Below are 16,371 nucleotides of genomic sequence, written 5' to 3'. Positions count from 1 at the left end.
ATTTGTGTTTTTCACAGATTGAAGTTTTGTGACAACTGTGCATGGAGCTTGTTTATTGGCGCCATTTTTCCAAGAGCATTTGTTCCCTTTGCATCTCTGTATTTCGTTTTGGTAATTCTCACAGTATTTCAAACTTTTAAAATTATTATTATATTTGTTTTGTTGATATGTGGTCAGTGGTCTTTGATGTTACTGTTGCAGTTTTTTGGGGGCACCATGAACGACGTCACCCATATAAGACATCAAACTTAATTGATAAATGTTCTGTGTCTTCTGACTGCTCTATTGATTGGCTGGTCCCCTGTTTCTCTCCCTCTCCTCAGACCTCCCTATTCCCTGAGACACAACAATATTGAAATAGGCCAGTGAATAACCCTACCATGGCCTCTAAGTCATCAAGTGAAGGGAAGAGTTGCACATCTCACTTTAAATCAAAAGCTAGAAATGATTAAGCTTAATGAGGAAGGCATACTGAAGCCAAGATAGGATGAGAGTTAGGCCTCATCCAGGTAGTCAAGTTGTGAATGCAAAGGAAAAGTTCTTAAAGGAAATTGAAAGTGCTACTCCAGTGAACACATGAATGATAAGAAAGTGAAACAGCCTTATTGCTGATATGGAGAAAATTTTAGTGGTTTGGATAGAAGATCAAGCCAGCCACACCTTTCCTTTAAGCCTAAACCTAATCCAGAACAAGGTCCTAACTCTCTCCAATTCAATAAAGGCTGAGAGGGATGAGGAAGCTGCAGAAGAAAAGTTTGAACCTAGCAGAGTTTGGTTTAAGGAGGTTTAAGGAAAGAAGCCGTCTCCATATCATAAAAGTGCAAGGTGAAAGCAGCAAGTGCTGATATATAAGCTGCAGCAGGTTATCCAGAAGATCTAGCTAAGGTAGTTAATGAATGTGACTTCACTAAACAACAGATTTTCAATGTAGAAGAAACAGCCTTATATTGGAAGAAAATTCCATCTAGGCCATTCATAGCTAGAGAAGAGAAGTCAGTGCCTGGCTTCACAGCTTCAAAGGACTGAATGACTCTCTGCTTAGGGGCTAATGCAGCTGGTGACTTAAAGTTGAAGCCAGTGTTCATTTACCATACCGAAAATCCTACACACCTTCAGAATTACGCTCAATCTACTCTGCCTGTGCTCTGTAAACGGAACAACAAAGCCTGGGTGACAGCACATCCGTTTACAACATGGTTTAGTGAATATTTTAAGCCCACTGTTACTACCTTCTGCTCAGGAAAAAAAAAACAAAAAAAAGATTCCTTTCAAAATATTACTGTGCATTGACAATGCCGCTAGCCACCCAAGAGCTCTGATGGAGATGTATAATGATATTAATGTTGTTTTCATGCCTGCTAACACAACATCCATCCTGCAGCCCACAGATCTGGAGTAAATTCAACTTTCAAGTCTTATTATTTAAGAAATACATTTTGTAAGGCTGTAGCTGCCATAGACAGTGATTCCCTCTGATGGATCTGAGCAAAGTGAGCTGAAAACCTTCTGGAAAAGGTTCACCATTCTAGATGCCACTAGAACATTTGTGATTTATGGGAAGAGGTCAAAATAGCAACATTAACAGGAATTTGGAAGAAGTTGAGTCCAACCCTCATGGATGACTTTGAAGGGTTCAAGACTTCAGTGGAGGAAGTAACTGCAGATGTGGTGGAAATAGCAAAAGAACTAGAATTTTAAGTGGAGCTGGAAGATGTGACTGAATTGCTGCAATTTCATGATGAAACTTTAATGGATGAAGAATTGCTTCTTATGGATGAGCAAAGAAAGTGGTTTCTTGAGATGGAATCTAGTCCCGGTGAAGATGCTAGCAGATTGTTGAAATTATAACAAAGGATTTAGAATATTATACAAATTTAGTTGATAAAGCAGCAGCAAGATTTGAGAGGATTGGCTCCAATTTTGAAAGAAGTTCTACTGTGGGTAAAATGCTATCAAACAGTATTGCACGCTACAGAGGAACAATGAAAGGAAGAGTCAGTCAATACAGCAAACTTCGTTGTTGTCTTATTTTAGGAAATGGCCGTATCCACTCCAGCCTTCAGCAGCCACCAGCCTAATCAGTCAGCAGCCATCAACACGGAAGCAAGACCCTCCACCAGCAAAAAGATTATTCATTGCTAAAGGGTCAGATAATGGTTAGCATTTCTTAGCAATAAATTTTTTGTTTTACTTTTTATAAATTTTTATTATATAAAAAATTTATAAAATTTTAAATTATGCTTGTAAATGGATGCTATGAGGAAGATGCATGCTTATCTCATTGGTTATTATGAAGCTCCTTAGGCCATTTAATTATTTTTCTGTTATTTGTTACTATATCTTATACTCTAGCCCCTATTTCCTAAACCGGGAAGGACCAAATTTTAGAGCAAAGTTTATTTCCTGCCCACAGTCCAAGAATCTAGGTACTGATCAGCGGATTTCTTTTGGAGAGTAGCACATGATATACAGTGAGGTTGGGCCCCAGGTGGATCTGTAGGTTGTCTCTGATATTAGATTAAATCCGTTAAAGTAATAGTACAGAGGGACTTCAGATAAAGACAACAGTCTCCTGTGGAGAGAGCTGTATGAACAAGTTATCGGGTTTAGAGAAACTTTTATGTTTCGTTTTGATTCCAAAACTGGTGCCCAAAAGGCCACAGACCTTATTTATCAAGTGGATGGAATAATTTGAGGCCTAGAAAATTAAAGCAGATTGCTTTTTCTATGGAGATTTCCAATCTGAAACCCAAGTTTGGAAGCAATGAGCAACTTTATATGTGAGTTGTTATTATAGGCAGCTGAGCTCAGCTCCTTTGGGCCTTCCTTACAGAGCCTATGAGGCATAGAAACAAATATTCTCACTGCTAAGAGGTCTGGATTGTATCTGTAGCATGATTTCTGCAAGAAACCATGCCAATAAACTTTAGTTCATGGGGCTCAGGCTTCCCACAGGGTTTGATGTGTCAGCCCTGTAATTTTATTTAATTTCCTGCTCTATGGTTTCCCTTGTTGTTGCCATCACTGATATATAACTGTGTTGTATAATTCTTTTGTTTTTGAATTTTTGAATTTTATTTTATTTATGTTTTTATACAGCAGGTTCTTACTGGTCATCAGTTTTATACACATCAGTGTATACATGTCAATCCCGATCGCCCAGTTCATCACACCACCACCACCACCCCCACCGCTTTCCCCCCTTGGTGTCCATACGTTTGTTCTCTACATCTGTGTCTCAATTTCTGCCCTGCAAACCGGTTCATCTGTACTATTTTTCTAGGTTCCACATATATATGTTAATATACGATACTTGTTTTTCTCTTTCTGACTTACTTCACTCTGTGTGACAGTCTATAGGTTCATCCAGGTCTCTACAAATGACCCAATTTCATTCCTTTTTATGGCTGAGTAATATTCCATTGTATATATGTGCCACATCTTCTTTATCCATTCGTCTATCGATGGGCATAGAGGTTGCTTCCATGACCTGGCTATTGTAAATAGGCCTGCAATGAACAATGGGGTGCATGTATCTTTTTGAATTATAGTTTTCTCTGGGTATATGCCCAGTAGTGGGATGGCTGGGTCATATGGTAATTCTATTTTTAATTCTTTAAGGAACCTCCTTACTGTTCTCCATAGTGGCTGTATCAATTTACATTCCCACCAACAGTGCAAGAGGGTTCCCTTTTCTCCACACCCCCTCCAGCATTTGTTGTTTGTAGATTTTCTGATGATGCCCATTCTAACTGGTGTGAGGTGATACCTCATTGTAGTTTTGATTTGCATTTCTCTAATAATTAGTGATGTTGAGCAGCTTTTCATGTGCCTCTTGGCCATCTGTATGTCTTCTTTGGAGAAATGTCTACTTAGGTCTTCTGCCCATTTTTGGACTGGGTTGTTTGTTTTTTTAATATTGAGCTGCATGAGCTGTTTATATATTTTGGAGATTAATCCTTTGTCTGTTGATTCGTTTGCAAATATTTTCTCCCATTCTGAGGGTTGTCTTTTCGTCTTCTTTGTAGTTTCCTTTGCTTTGCAAAAGCTTTTAAGTTTCCTTAAGTCCCATTTGTTTATTTTTGTTTTTATTTCCATTACTCTAGGAGGTGGATCAAAAAAGATTTTGCTCTGATTTATGTCAGAGAGTGTTCTTCCTGTGTTTTCCTCTAAGAGTTTTATAGTGTCCAGTCTTACATTTAGGTCTGTAATCCATTTTGAGTTTCTTTTTGTGTATGGTGTTAGGGAGTGTTCTAATTTCATTCTTTTACATGTAGCTGTCCAGTTTCCCCAGCACCACTTATTGAAGAGACTGTCTTTTCTCCATTGTATATCCTTGCCTCCTTTATCATAGATTAGTTGACCATAGGTGCGTGGGTTTATCTCTGGGCTTTCTATCTTGTTCCATTGATCTATGTTTCTGTTTTTGTGCCAGTACCATATTGTCTTGATTACTGTAGCTTTGTAGTACAGTCTGAAGTCAGGGAGTCTGATTCCTCCAGCTCCATTTTTTTCCCTCAAGACTGCTTTGGCTATTCAGGGTCTTTTGTGTCTCTGTACAAATTTTAAGATTTTTTGTTCTAGTTCTGTAAAAGATGCCATTGGTAATTTGATAGGGATTGCATTGAATCTGTAGATTGCTTTGGGTAGTATAGTCATTTTCACAATATTGATTCTTCCAATCCAAGAACATGGTATATCTCTCCATCTGTTAGTATCATCTTTAATTTCTTTCATCAGTGTCTTATAGTTTTCTGCATACAGGTCTTTTGTCTCCCTAGGTAGATTTATTCCTAGGTATTTTATTCTTTTTGTTGGAATGGTAAATGGGAGTGTTTCCTTAAATTCTCTTTCAGATTTTTCATCATTAGTGTATAGGAATGCAAGAGATTTCTGTGCATTAATTTTGTATCCTGCAACTTTATCAAATTCATTGATTAACTCTAGTAGTTTTCTGGTGGCATCTTTAGGATTCTCTATGTATAGTATCATGTCATCTGCAAACGGTGACAGTTTTACTTCTTCTTTTCCAATTTGTATTCCTTTTATTTCTTTTTCTTCTCTGATTGCCGTGGCTAAGACTTCCAAAACTATGTTGAATAATAGTGGTGAGAGTGGACATCCTTGTCTTGTTCCTGATCTTAGAGGAAATGCTTTCAGTTTTTCACCATTGAGAATGATGTTTGCTGTGGGTTTGTCATATATGACCTTTATTATGTTGAGGTAAGTTCCCTCTATGCCCACTTTCTGGAGAGTTTTTATCATAAATGGGTGTTGAATTTTGTCAAAAGCTTTTTCTGCATCTATTGAGATAATCATATGGTTTTTCTTCTTCACTTTGTTATTATGGTGTATCACACTGATTGATTTGTGTATATTGAAGAATCCTTGCATCCCTGGGATAAATCCCACTTGGTCATGGTGTATGATCCTTTTAATGTGTTGTTGGATTCTGTTAGTATTTTGTTGGGGTTTTTTGCATCTATATTCATGAGTGATATTGGCCTGTAATTTTCTTTTTTTGTAGTATCTTTGTCTGGTTTTGGTATCAGGGTGATGGTGGCCTCATAGAATGAGTTTGGGAGTGTTCCTTCCTCTGCAATTTATTGGAAGAGTTTGAGAAGGATAGGTGTTAGCTCTTCTCTAATGTTTGTTAGAATTCACCTGTGAAGCCATCTGGTCCTGGACTTTTGTTTGCTGGAAGATTATTAATCACAGTTTCAATTTCATTACTTGTGATTGGTCTGTTCATATTTTCTATTTCTTCCTGGTTCAGTCTTGGAAGGTTATACCTTTCTAAGAATTTGTCCATTTCTTCCAGGTTTTCCATTTTATTGGCATAGAGTTGCTTGTAGTAATCTCTTAGGATGCTTTGCATTTCTGTGGTGTCTGTCGTAACTTCTCCTTTTTCATTTCTAGTTTTATGGATTTGAGTCCTCTCATTTTCTTGATGAGTATGGCTAATGGTTTATCAATTTTGTTTATCTTCTCAAAGAACCAGCTTTTATTAGTTTTATTGATGTTTCCTATTGTTTTCTTTGTTTCTATTTCATTTATTTCTGCTCTGATCTTTATGATTTCTTTCCTTCTACTAATTTTGGGTTTTCTTTGTTCTTCTTTCTCTAGTTCCTTTAGGTGTAAGGTTAAATTGTGTATTTGTTGTTTCTTGAGGTAGGCTTGTATTGCTGTAAACTTCCCTCTTAGAACTGCTTTTGCTGCATCCCATAGGTTTTGGATCGTCGTGTTTTCATTGTCATTTGTCTCTAGGTATTTTTTGATTTTCTCTTTGATTTCTTCTGTGATCTCTTGGTTATTTAGTAATGTATTGTTTATCCTCCATGTGTTTGTGTTTTTTACATTTTTTTTCCCTGTAATTGATCTCTAGTCTCATAGCGTTGTTGTCAGAAAAGATGCTTGATATGATTTCAATTTTCTTAAATTTACTGAGGCTTGATTTGTGACCCAAGATGTGATCTATCCTGGAGAATGTTCCGTGCTCACTTGAGAAGAAAGTTTAATCTGTTGTTTATAATTGTTATATCTTCTTCTTGGATTGATCCCTTGATCACTATGTAGTGTCCTTCCTTGTCTATTGTAACATTCTTTATTTTAAAGTCTATTTTATCTGCTATGAGAATTGTACTCCAGCTTTCTTTTGATTTCCATTTGCATGGAATATCTTTTTCCATCCCCTCACTTTCAGTCTGTATGTGTCCCTAGGTCTGAAGTGGGTCTCTGTAGACAGCATATATATGGGTCTTGTTTTTGTATCCATTCAGCCATTCTATGTCTTTTGGTTGGAGCATTTAATCCATTCACGTTTAAGGTACTTATCGATATGTATGTTCCTATGACCATTTTCTTAATTGTTTTGGGTTTGTTTTTGTAGGTCCTTTTCTTCTCTTGTGTTTCCCACTTAGAGAAGTTCCTTTAGCATTTGTTGTAGAGCTGGTTTGGTGGTGCTGAATTCTCTTAGCTTTTGCTTGCCTGTAAAGCTTTTGATTTCTCCATCGAATCTGAATGAGATCCTTGCCGGCTAGAGTAATCTTGGTTGTAGGTTCTTCCCTTTCATTCCTTTAAGTATATCATGCCACTCCCTTCTGGCTTATAGAGTTTCTGCTGAGAAATCAGCTGTTAACCTTATGGGAGTTCCTTTGTATGTTATTTGTCATTATTTCCCTTGCTGCTTTCAATAATTTTTCTTTGTCTTTAATTTTTGCCAATTTGATTACTATGTGTCTCGGCATGTTTCTCCTTGGGTTTATCCCGTATGGGACTCTCTGCGCTTCCTGGACTTCATTGGCTATTTCGTTTCCCATGTTAGGGAAGTTTTCGAGTATAATCTCTTCACATATTTTCTCGGGCCCTTTCTCTCTCTCTTCTCCTTCTGGCACCCCTATAATCCAAATGTTTTTGCGTTAATGTTGTCCCAGAGGTCTCTTAGGCTGTCTTCATTTCTTTTCATTCTTTTTTCTTTATTCTTTTCAGCAGCAGTGAATTCCACCATTCTGTTTTCCAGGTCACTTATCCATTCTTCTGCTTCAGTTATTCTGCTATTGATTCCTTCTAGTGTAGTTTTCATTTCAGTTATTGTATTGGTCATTTCTGTTTGTTTGTTCTTTAATTCTTCTAGGTCTTTGTTAAACATTTCTTTCATCTTCTCGATCTTTGCCTCCATGTTTTTTCCCAGGTCCTGGATCATCTTCACTATCATTATTCTGAATTCTTTTTCTGGAAGCTTGTCTATCTCCACTTCATTTAGTTGCTGGGGTTTTATCTTTTTCCTTCAGCTGACATAGCCCTCTACCTTTTCATCTTGTCTGTCTTTCTGTGAATGTGTTTTTTGTTCCACAGGCTGCAGGATTGTAGTTCTTCTTGCTTCTGCTGTCTGCCCTCTGGTGGATGAGGCTATCTAAGAGGCTTGTGCAAGTTTCCTGATGGGAGGGACTGGTGATGGGTAGAGCTGGGTGTTGCTCTGGTGGGCAGAGCTCAACAAAACTTTAATCCGCTTGTCTGCTGTTGGGTGGGGCTAGGTTCCCTCCCTGTTGGTTGTTTGGCCTGAGGCCACCCAACACTGGAGCCTACCTGGGCTCTTTGGTGGGGCTAATGGCGGACTCTGGGAGGGCTCATGCCAAGGAGTACTTCCCAGAACTTCTGCTGCCAGTGTCCTTGTCCTCACGGTGAGACACAGCCACCCCCCACCTCTGCAGGAGACCCTCCAACACTAACAGGTAGGTCTGGTTCAGTCCCCCTTGGGGTCACTGCTCCTTCCCCTGGGTCCCGATGCGCACACTACTTTGTGTGTGCCCTCCAAGAGTGGAGTCTCTGTTTCCCCCAGTCCTTTCGAACACCTGCAGTCAAATCCCGCTAGCCTTCAAAGTCTGATTCTCTAGGAATTCCTCCTCCCGTTGCCAGACCCCCATGTTGGGAAGCCTGACATGGAGCTGAGAACCTTCCCTCCAGTGGGTGGACTTCTGTGGTATTAGTGTTCTCCAGTTTGTGAGTCACTCACCCAGCAGTTATGGGATTTGGTTTTATTGTGATTGCGCCCCTCCTACCGTCTCATTGTGGCTTCTCCTTTGTCTTTGGATGTGGGGTATCTTTTTTGGTGAGTTCCAGTGTCTTCCTGTCGATGATTGTTCATCAGTTAGTTGTCACTGTGTGTTGTATATTTCTTAAAGTGATTTACATATATGTGCTATTCTGAGGTCAAAAGAAAGCCTGGAACTCTCTTAAGGTAAAACATTTACCTACTAAAGAGTTGTGCACAGTGTGTATTCTTTGGGATTCATTCTGTAATCCTTATGAGATCCTTGATTCTAAGTTTCGTGCTCTACCCATATATGGCAGATTGGATAGGTGGTGAATACCTTAGATAAGATATTTCTGGGAATAAGTTGACTTCTCTGTTAGGTTTTAGACTGGGTTCATCAACTTAGATATGAAACCTCACCATTGTATATTAAGCCATTTTTAAGACCAAAAATGCATGTGGTACAAAGTCTTTTGGTCTTAAAAACACCCCAATTTAGATGATTAGAGAGTATTAGAGATAAAGTATGTTGTCAGCCAAATGATTGTTGTTTGTCATTGTCTGCATGGTAGGGAAGGTGGTATTACTGGGTTCACTTTATTTTAGTCAAACTGGAAATGTAAAACATAATAAAAATAAGTTCATTTGGTATCAAAATAAACTACCAAGTCAGAAGAGAGTTCTCGGCTTGTTTGTAGGCTGGAGAGTAATACATTTAATGGTATTGTGATTTATAATGGAAAACGGGTTCATTGCTTGGAAAAGATGTTGAAATGGGACCAACCCCACAGGATGCCACTTTTAAGAGCTAGAGACAGTATTTTCTCTCCAAACGGGCGAAAAAATCTAGTCTTTTGATACGACTCATAGAAATAACTTTTTTTTAGAACACACTTAAGTTTTGGTTTTCTCCAAGTTTATAGTGTATGGATTTGTCAGCCATGTAGGTGTGCTTCCGGATGACATGGAAGAAATTTGGTAACAGAATGAAGAATGCTGTAGGTTTATGGCTGTCTGCTTAAAAATACTTTGACGGGGAGTTAATGTAGGAACTGCCTTCAGATCGTTTGTGCTTTTATGGTGTTTTTGTTTCTCCATTTTGTTAAAGTGTAAGATCCTGGGAGAGTGTTATAGGTAGACATCAGCTTTGTTTGTTAAGGTTTCCAAAGAAAGGAAGATCAGGTTTTGTTTCCATTCACCTGCAAACTTTATCTGTTAAGGACAGATTGTAAATGTTAGACTTTGCAGGCTACATATGGTTTCTGTTGTTTATTCTCTTTTGTTTTGTTTTTTATAACCCTTTAAAAGTGTAGAAGTCATTCTTAGCTCTTAGGCCATAAAAACAGGCGTCAGGCTAGATTTGGCCTGTGGGCCATAGTGTGCTGACCCCTAGACTAGAGATCAAAGTACAGGCCCCAGTCTTAGAGCGTGTGAATTCTGTTTGTAATGCCCAGGGTATTTTTTTTTTTAATTTTTGTTTTTATGTTTATTTTGGTGATACACGAAATACTGAACCACAGCCAAATCTTACCCTGAGGAAATTCTTCCCAGTAATGAAGAAAAAAAGATTTGTGCACCTAAAAGTGTAATCACGTAAAATTTAAGAAACAGTACAGCCATAGAAGATATAAGATGGCAAGTAAAAACACAAAAACCTGTTCAACATCACTAGCCATTGGTATGGTACAAATTAGAACCAGAATGAGATGCTACTACATACCTGTTAGAATGGCTAAAATAAGAAATACTGATAATATCAAATGCTGGCAAGGATGTGGAGAGATTGGATCTCTCCTGCATTGGTATTGGGCATGTAAAATAATACAACCACTCCTGAATTCAGCCTGGCATTTTGTTCAAACAAAAAGTACCATATGACCCAACAATTACTTTCCTGGGCATTTATCTTGGAGAAATGAAACTTAGTGTTCACATAAAAACCTGTACACAAATATTCATAGCTTTATTTATAATAGCCCAAAAATGGAAATGACTAAAATATACTTCTACCAGTAAATGGTCACACAAACTGTGGTATGTCCATACAGTGGAGTACTATTCAACAGTGAAAAAGAACAGTCTGTTAATACACACAACTTGGATAGAACTTAAGGGCATTATGCTGAGTGAAAATAACCAGTCTCAAAATATTGCATACTGTATGATTACATTTATCTAACATTCTTGAAGTGACAGTATTATGGATATGGAGAACAGACAAGTTGTTGCAAAAAGTTAAGAAAGGAGAGGGAAGATAAAACTATAAAGAGATATTGCATAGAACTTTCTTTGTGATGATAAAACAATTCTGTATCTTGATTATAATGATGGTTATGTGAATCTATACATGTGATAAAATCTCATAAAAGTATACACAAAAACGTGTAAAAGAGTGAGTGCATGTAAAAAATGGTGAAGTCTGAGTAAGCTCTGTAGTCTAATTAATTGTATGCCAAACAATACCTATTTTTGATAATGCACAATGGTTATTATAAGATGTCAACATTGGAGAAACTGGGTAATGGGTGCGCAGGACCTCTTTGTACTATTTTTACAACTTCTTTTGAGTCTTTAATTATTTCCCAACAAGAAATTACAGAGAGCATGATGTAGAGAGGGGAAAAAAGATGGGAAGAGGGAGAAAGAGAGAAAGAAAGAAACAGTGAGGGCTTCTAGGCTAGAAGTAGAATAAAAAGGACTGACTTACCCTTCTACTTAAGCCAACAACAACAAAAAATTTTAAATAGACAAAATACATGAAAAAACAGTTTCTAAGATACTGTACATCAGGCAGTGAAAGAAAGTGATCACTAAGAGCTGGGAAACAAGCAAAATGAGTCCCTGCTTACTCTCTCTCGAGAGTCTTCAGGCTGTAGTACATGGAGAAGGGACTGATGTAGAGCCCAGCAGACTCCTTGAGTTGGGGAAACCATAAGGAGAGTCCACAGAGATCGACAGCTAGAGTTTATAAAGTACCAGAAGGAATAGAACCTAATGCTCACACAAGTCCAGGAAAAATGCCTATCCCACCTGCCAGACTGGAAAATACCATAACTCATGGAGCATTGGGTAGAGCACTTAGTAGTTGGAAACAGCCCTAGACTGCGCATTCCTCCAGAACTGCCTAACAAATCATAAAAGCAAGAGATGAAAAGTTGAAATTGTTTCCAAGTACCTTAACAGCATCCCTGAACAAAGCTTGAGATTTATAGAAATACAGAAATACCTGGCACCCAACAAAATAAAATTCGCCTTGTCTGGCATCCAATCAAAGATTATCAGACATGCAAAGAGGCAAGAAATCATGACCCAAAATGAAGTGAATATCAATCGAAACCTATCCAGAAAAGACACAGATGTTAGAATTAGCAGAGACGAAAAATAAAATAGTTATTATAACTGAATTCCACATGTTGGAATAAAGTTAAGTAAGTCATGGAAGATATAAAAAAAGACCAAAATTGAATTTCTAGAAATGAAAACTACAATATCTGAGGTGAAAAATACAGTGGATGGGATTAGACATAAAAGGATATTTCTTGGGCAAAACTGATTAATTGCATACTTGCTCAAAACCTAGTGTACTGTTGACTTTGTCATTATTCCAGATAATTGAGAGAAAATATAATGATGGGCAGCATTATAACTAGCTCAAAAATATTTGCTTGTAAAAATATGTTGTTAAGATGTCCTGGGTTGCACTTTTGTCAAGGGAAGAACAGATTAAAAATGTTGACAACATTAAAATATTTGGTTATACGGGATTGTGTGTAGTGTTAGAGCTTTTGTTTATGAAAAACGTGCATTAAAAATAAGATTTCAGAGTAATTTAAATGCTTTTTCAAAAGCGTATAATTTATTTTCCTAGCCAGCTGGTAAGCTTTTTGAGGGCATTACCACGTCTTTTTACATGTTTTGAACCTCCCTAAAATACTTAGCATGGTGCTTCCCATAGTGTGTGGTCAGTAGTGTTTATAATGTAAAAGAGGGAATCCTCCAAGTGTGATGCACTCAAATTTAACCTGTTCCTAATAAGGCAGCACCAGAATTATCCCTCAGAATGTAAGTAAACAAAGTCTGTTATAAGGTTTGGAGTGGGGAGTGGTGGGGTGGGAGGCAGGAAGAAGCTCACCTTAGCCAAGAGGCTTAAGCCTATTTGTAAACAAGGAACAGAAATTCTGCCGATTACTCCTTAGAGCCCTATCTTTGTCCATGGCTAGTGCTGGATTAGATCAGGTGCATTTTGGGTTAAATAATGAGTAATGCTTATCAACCAGGTATTTGGAAATCAATCAATCAGTCAAACTTGGATATTTATATACTTGAGTAGATTTGGACATGGCAGATTTTGAGAGCAAATGCTAGAGTTTAAAAACGCGTCCTGAGAAGAAGCTTTTCTCTCACTTAAAGGAAGCCAAGCCACATGGGGATAGGTTAGTTATTTTCCATTTCTTGGTCAAAAAAATATTGTCTGATTTTCATGGGTAAAGGGGATTAAATAAGGAACAAGGTTTCTGCAGCCCCAAGTTCCAATCTCTGTTGCAAGATTTTTGTAGGAAGGGATTTATAAACTTTACAAATAAGAATTAGAGTCTCCACAGATTTAACCCAAAGTACAGAGCTTTCAGTAAATTACTTATTCGCAAGATAAAGCTATTTTCCAGCAACTTAAATGGAACTTTATAAACTGTCTTGCTTGTGAGTATTGTCCCTAAGCTAAAATCATTTGTGTGTTCATTTTGTTAGTAACAGTAGTATTGTGCATGGTCTCTACTGCTGCAGAAGGAAATGGGTAGATTTGGCTTCTCTTTCTGTAAGCAAGAAACTCATGATTGAGGAGGTAAAAGATCTTAGATATTTGGGAAACCCTTACTATTGTTGATGCTTTACTATTGATATTAAAATGTGTAAAAAAATAATAGACCAACCAATATTCAGGATTACCAGTTCTTTCCTCTACGTTTATTTGAATTACTAGAAAAAGAAATTCTGTACTATACAAAAACTATTGGGTGTAGATACCTTGAAATCCTGACCTGCTAAATGTAGTACAGGCACAAAAAGATGAACAGATTAAAATTGACAAAGTTGAACCCCTTAATGATGAAGATTAGGGGGAAAAGAGAAGCTTCTAATACAGGGATTTACTAGTTGGAATGAGAGAGATTTTAAGCAGTTTAATGAGAAGTGGGGTTGTGATGATACTGAAAATACAGCAAGAGAAGTGGAAGGAAAAAAAACTCTAGAGGAAGTCATTGAATACTCTGCTGTCTTTTGGGAAAAGATCCAATGAAGATGTAGATAGACAAGATTATGGCTCAGATTAAAGGAGAGAGGCAAGAATTCACAGGAGGATTTGTATCACAAAAGCACTTGACACAAAGATTGAATGGTACAAAGCACCTTTTCAGCAGCTGGGAACATCATATGATACTAACAAAGGAGAAAACTGTCCTAGAGAAGAGAGTTGTTTCCTGATTTGTGTGCTTGGATTCAGCAAAGAAAATGTATATGATGAATTGAGACAGTGTATTCACAACATTCCTCAGTTCAGATTTGACTAGTCTCTTAAGTTCAGAATTGCAATGGAGCTCCAGAGGAGGTGTAGCATCTTAACTACCTTGATTGAAAGAAAAAACAGAACTAGAAGACTAGAGATGGGAAACAAACCAGGTGAGCTCAATGATTGCCATAGCCTATTACCTTAAGAGTGCTTCCAGGCTGCAGGGTAGGGATGGGTAACATAGGAGAGCCCAACAGACTCACCAAGTGGAGGAGACCAGGGCTGCTAGAGTTAACAAGAGAAAGTTCCAGAGCAAACGGAGGTACACAGGGTGCCCATGACTGTTCAGCAAAGTACGGATCAGCATCTGTGTGAGGAAACCACCTGATACATGCTACAATGTGAATGAACCTCATAATAATTATGCTGAAAGAACCTAGATATTTTTTAAAAGACTACGTATTGTATATTTTGTATGACTCCATTTATTAAAATCTTAGAAAATGCAACTAATCCATAGTGACACAAAGTAGATTAGTAATTATCAAGGGATTGGTGGGGGGGTGTAGAGGTGACAGGCAGGGTGGGGCATGAGGGAAAGATTACAAAGGGACACAAGGAAACTTTTAGGAGTGATGGATATGTTCATTATCTTGATTGAGGAGATGGTTTTGCAGACTTTTACATATGTAAAAACTTATTACATTACATACTTTAAATACATGTATTATTTTGTCAATTGTACTTAAATAAAGCTCTTTTTAAAACCTGCATACAAAAAAAATACAAAAAAAAACAAAAAACAGAGTAGTTTCCCTTTCAGAGTTGTTCTGAGGAAAAGAAAGGAGAGAACAAGCCCAAGTAACCTATTTGCAACTCTTTTCCAACTCAGGTTGTCTTTACTAAGATTTTTGCAGTTCAAAAGTGTTTTTCAGTTTTAGAGATGTAGTGTTAGGATCTATGTAGTCAAATATTGTTCTTGTCAATCAAGATATAACTTTATGCAATTTTGTGTTTCAGGGCTCCTGAATCAAGCAAACAAACATGAAAAATGGATTAAGGCTGTTGCTCCAGAAGGCACTGTAAGCTTTAGAAGCCAAAGCTGGTTTCAGTCCCTGAAACTGCAGGACTGAGAATGGTTTGAGTTATGTTTCTAAATTTTAACAACGATTAATAGATCTGTGACTACAAAAACTCAAATACCACTGTTCATATAAGTGTTGAAAACAATAAATTGGGATGTCTTGGGGCAGCCTTTTCAAAATTTGTACTTAGCTATTAGTTTTCTTCTGTAACAAATTACCACAAACTTATTGACTTAAAATAATACCTGTTTGCCCTGGGATCTTCTGGACCCTGACTCCACCCAGCAGTAACCCAGCACTAGCCCCAGGGCCTCCCAGGGTTCTGCCATCAACCATCAACCAGTGGCCAGCAGCATCTGCACAAGGCAGGACCTGGCAACCAAGCAGACCAGGGGCCAACCTAGCCTATCAGACCACCTACATAGTCAGCCTGCCAAAACAGAAAGACCCACACAGCCCTCATAGGAGGAACCCCTAGAGCATATAACTGTTGATGAGAGGAGAGTGCTCTGCTGGAACACAAAAGGTCACTTCTTCAAGGTTGGGAAACATAACCAACCTACCAGGTACATAAAAATAAAAACAACTAGTTAGGCAAAATGAGGCAACAGAGGAACATATTCCAAACAAAGGATTAAGATAAAACCCCAGAAGAAGAACTAAGTGAAGTGGAGATATGCAGTCTAACCAAGAAAGAGTTCAGGGGTGTGATTGTACAAATGATCAAAGAACTTGGGAAACAAATGGATGCACAGAGTGAGATGTTAGAAGTTTTTAACAAAGAGTTAGAAAATATAAAGAACAACTGAACAGAGATGAAGAATATAATAACTGAAATGAAAAATACACTAGAGGGAATCAATAGTAGACTAAATGATACAGGGGAATGGTTTAGTGAGCTGGAAGACAGAGTAGTGGAAATCAGTGATGCTGAAGGGAAAAAAAATGAAAAGAAATGAGGACAGCTTAGGAGACTTATGGGACATCAAGCTCACTAATATTTGCATTATAGGATTCCCAGAAGGAGAAGAGAGAGAGAAAGGGGCTGAGAACATAATTGAAGACATAATAGCTGAAAACTTCCCTAACCTGGGAAGGGAAACAGACATCTAAGTCCAGGAAGTGCAGTGAGTGCCATACAGGATTAACCTAAAGAGGAAGACACCAAGACACATTGTAATTAAAATGGCAAAAATTAAAGATAAAAGAGAATATTAAAAGCAGCAAGGGAAAAGCAACATGTTACATAA

The 16,371-nt window shown here is 37.7% G+C and overlaps 1 protein-coding gene across 3 annotated transcripts in view; it reads left to right on the top strand.

The window, feature by feature from the left end:
* Window positions 1-15,281, top strand: part of FAM185A (family with sequence similarity 185 member A) — a 65,606-nt gene extending 50,325 nt beyond the window's left edge. For all 3 annotated transcript variants that reach the window (XM_061197636.1, XM_061197635.1, XM_061197634.1), the window contains one exon: window positions 15,057-15,281. In XM_061197636.1, coding sequence (XP_061053619.1) covers window positions 15,057-15,169 — 113 coding nt within the window. In that variant the 3' untranslated portion in view covers window positions 15,170-15,281. The remainder of the gene's footprint in view (window positions 1-15,056) is intronic.
* The last annotated feature ends 1,090 nt before the right edge of the window (window positions 15,282-16,371 follow it).

This window comes from Eubalaena glacialis, chromosome 8, assembly GCF_028564815.1.
Source record: "Eubalaena glacialis isolate mEubGla1 chromosome 8, mEubGla1.1.hap2.+ XY, whole genome shotgun sequence".
Classification (NCBI taxonomy): Eukaryota; Metazoa; Chordata; class Mammalia; order Artiodactyla; family Balaenidae; genus Eubalaena; species Eubalaena glacialis.
Note: the sequence above shows the minus strand (reverse complement) of the source record. Positions and strands in the feature narration are given on the sequence as shown.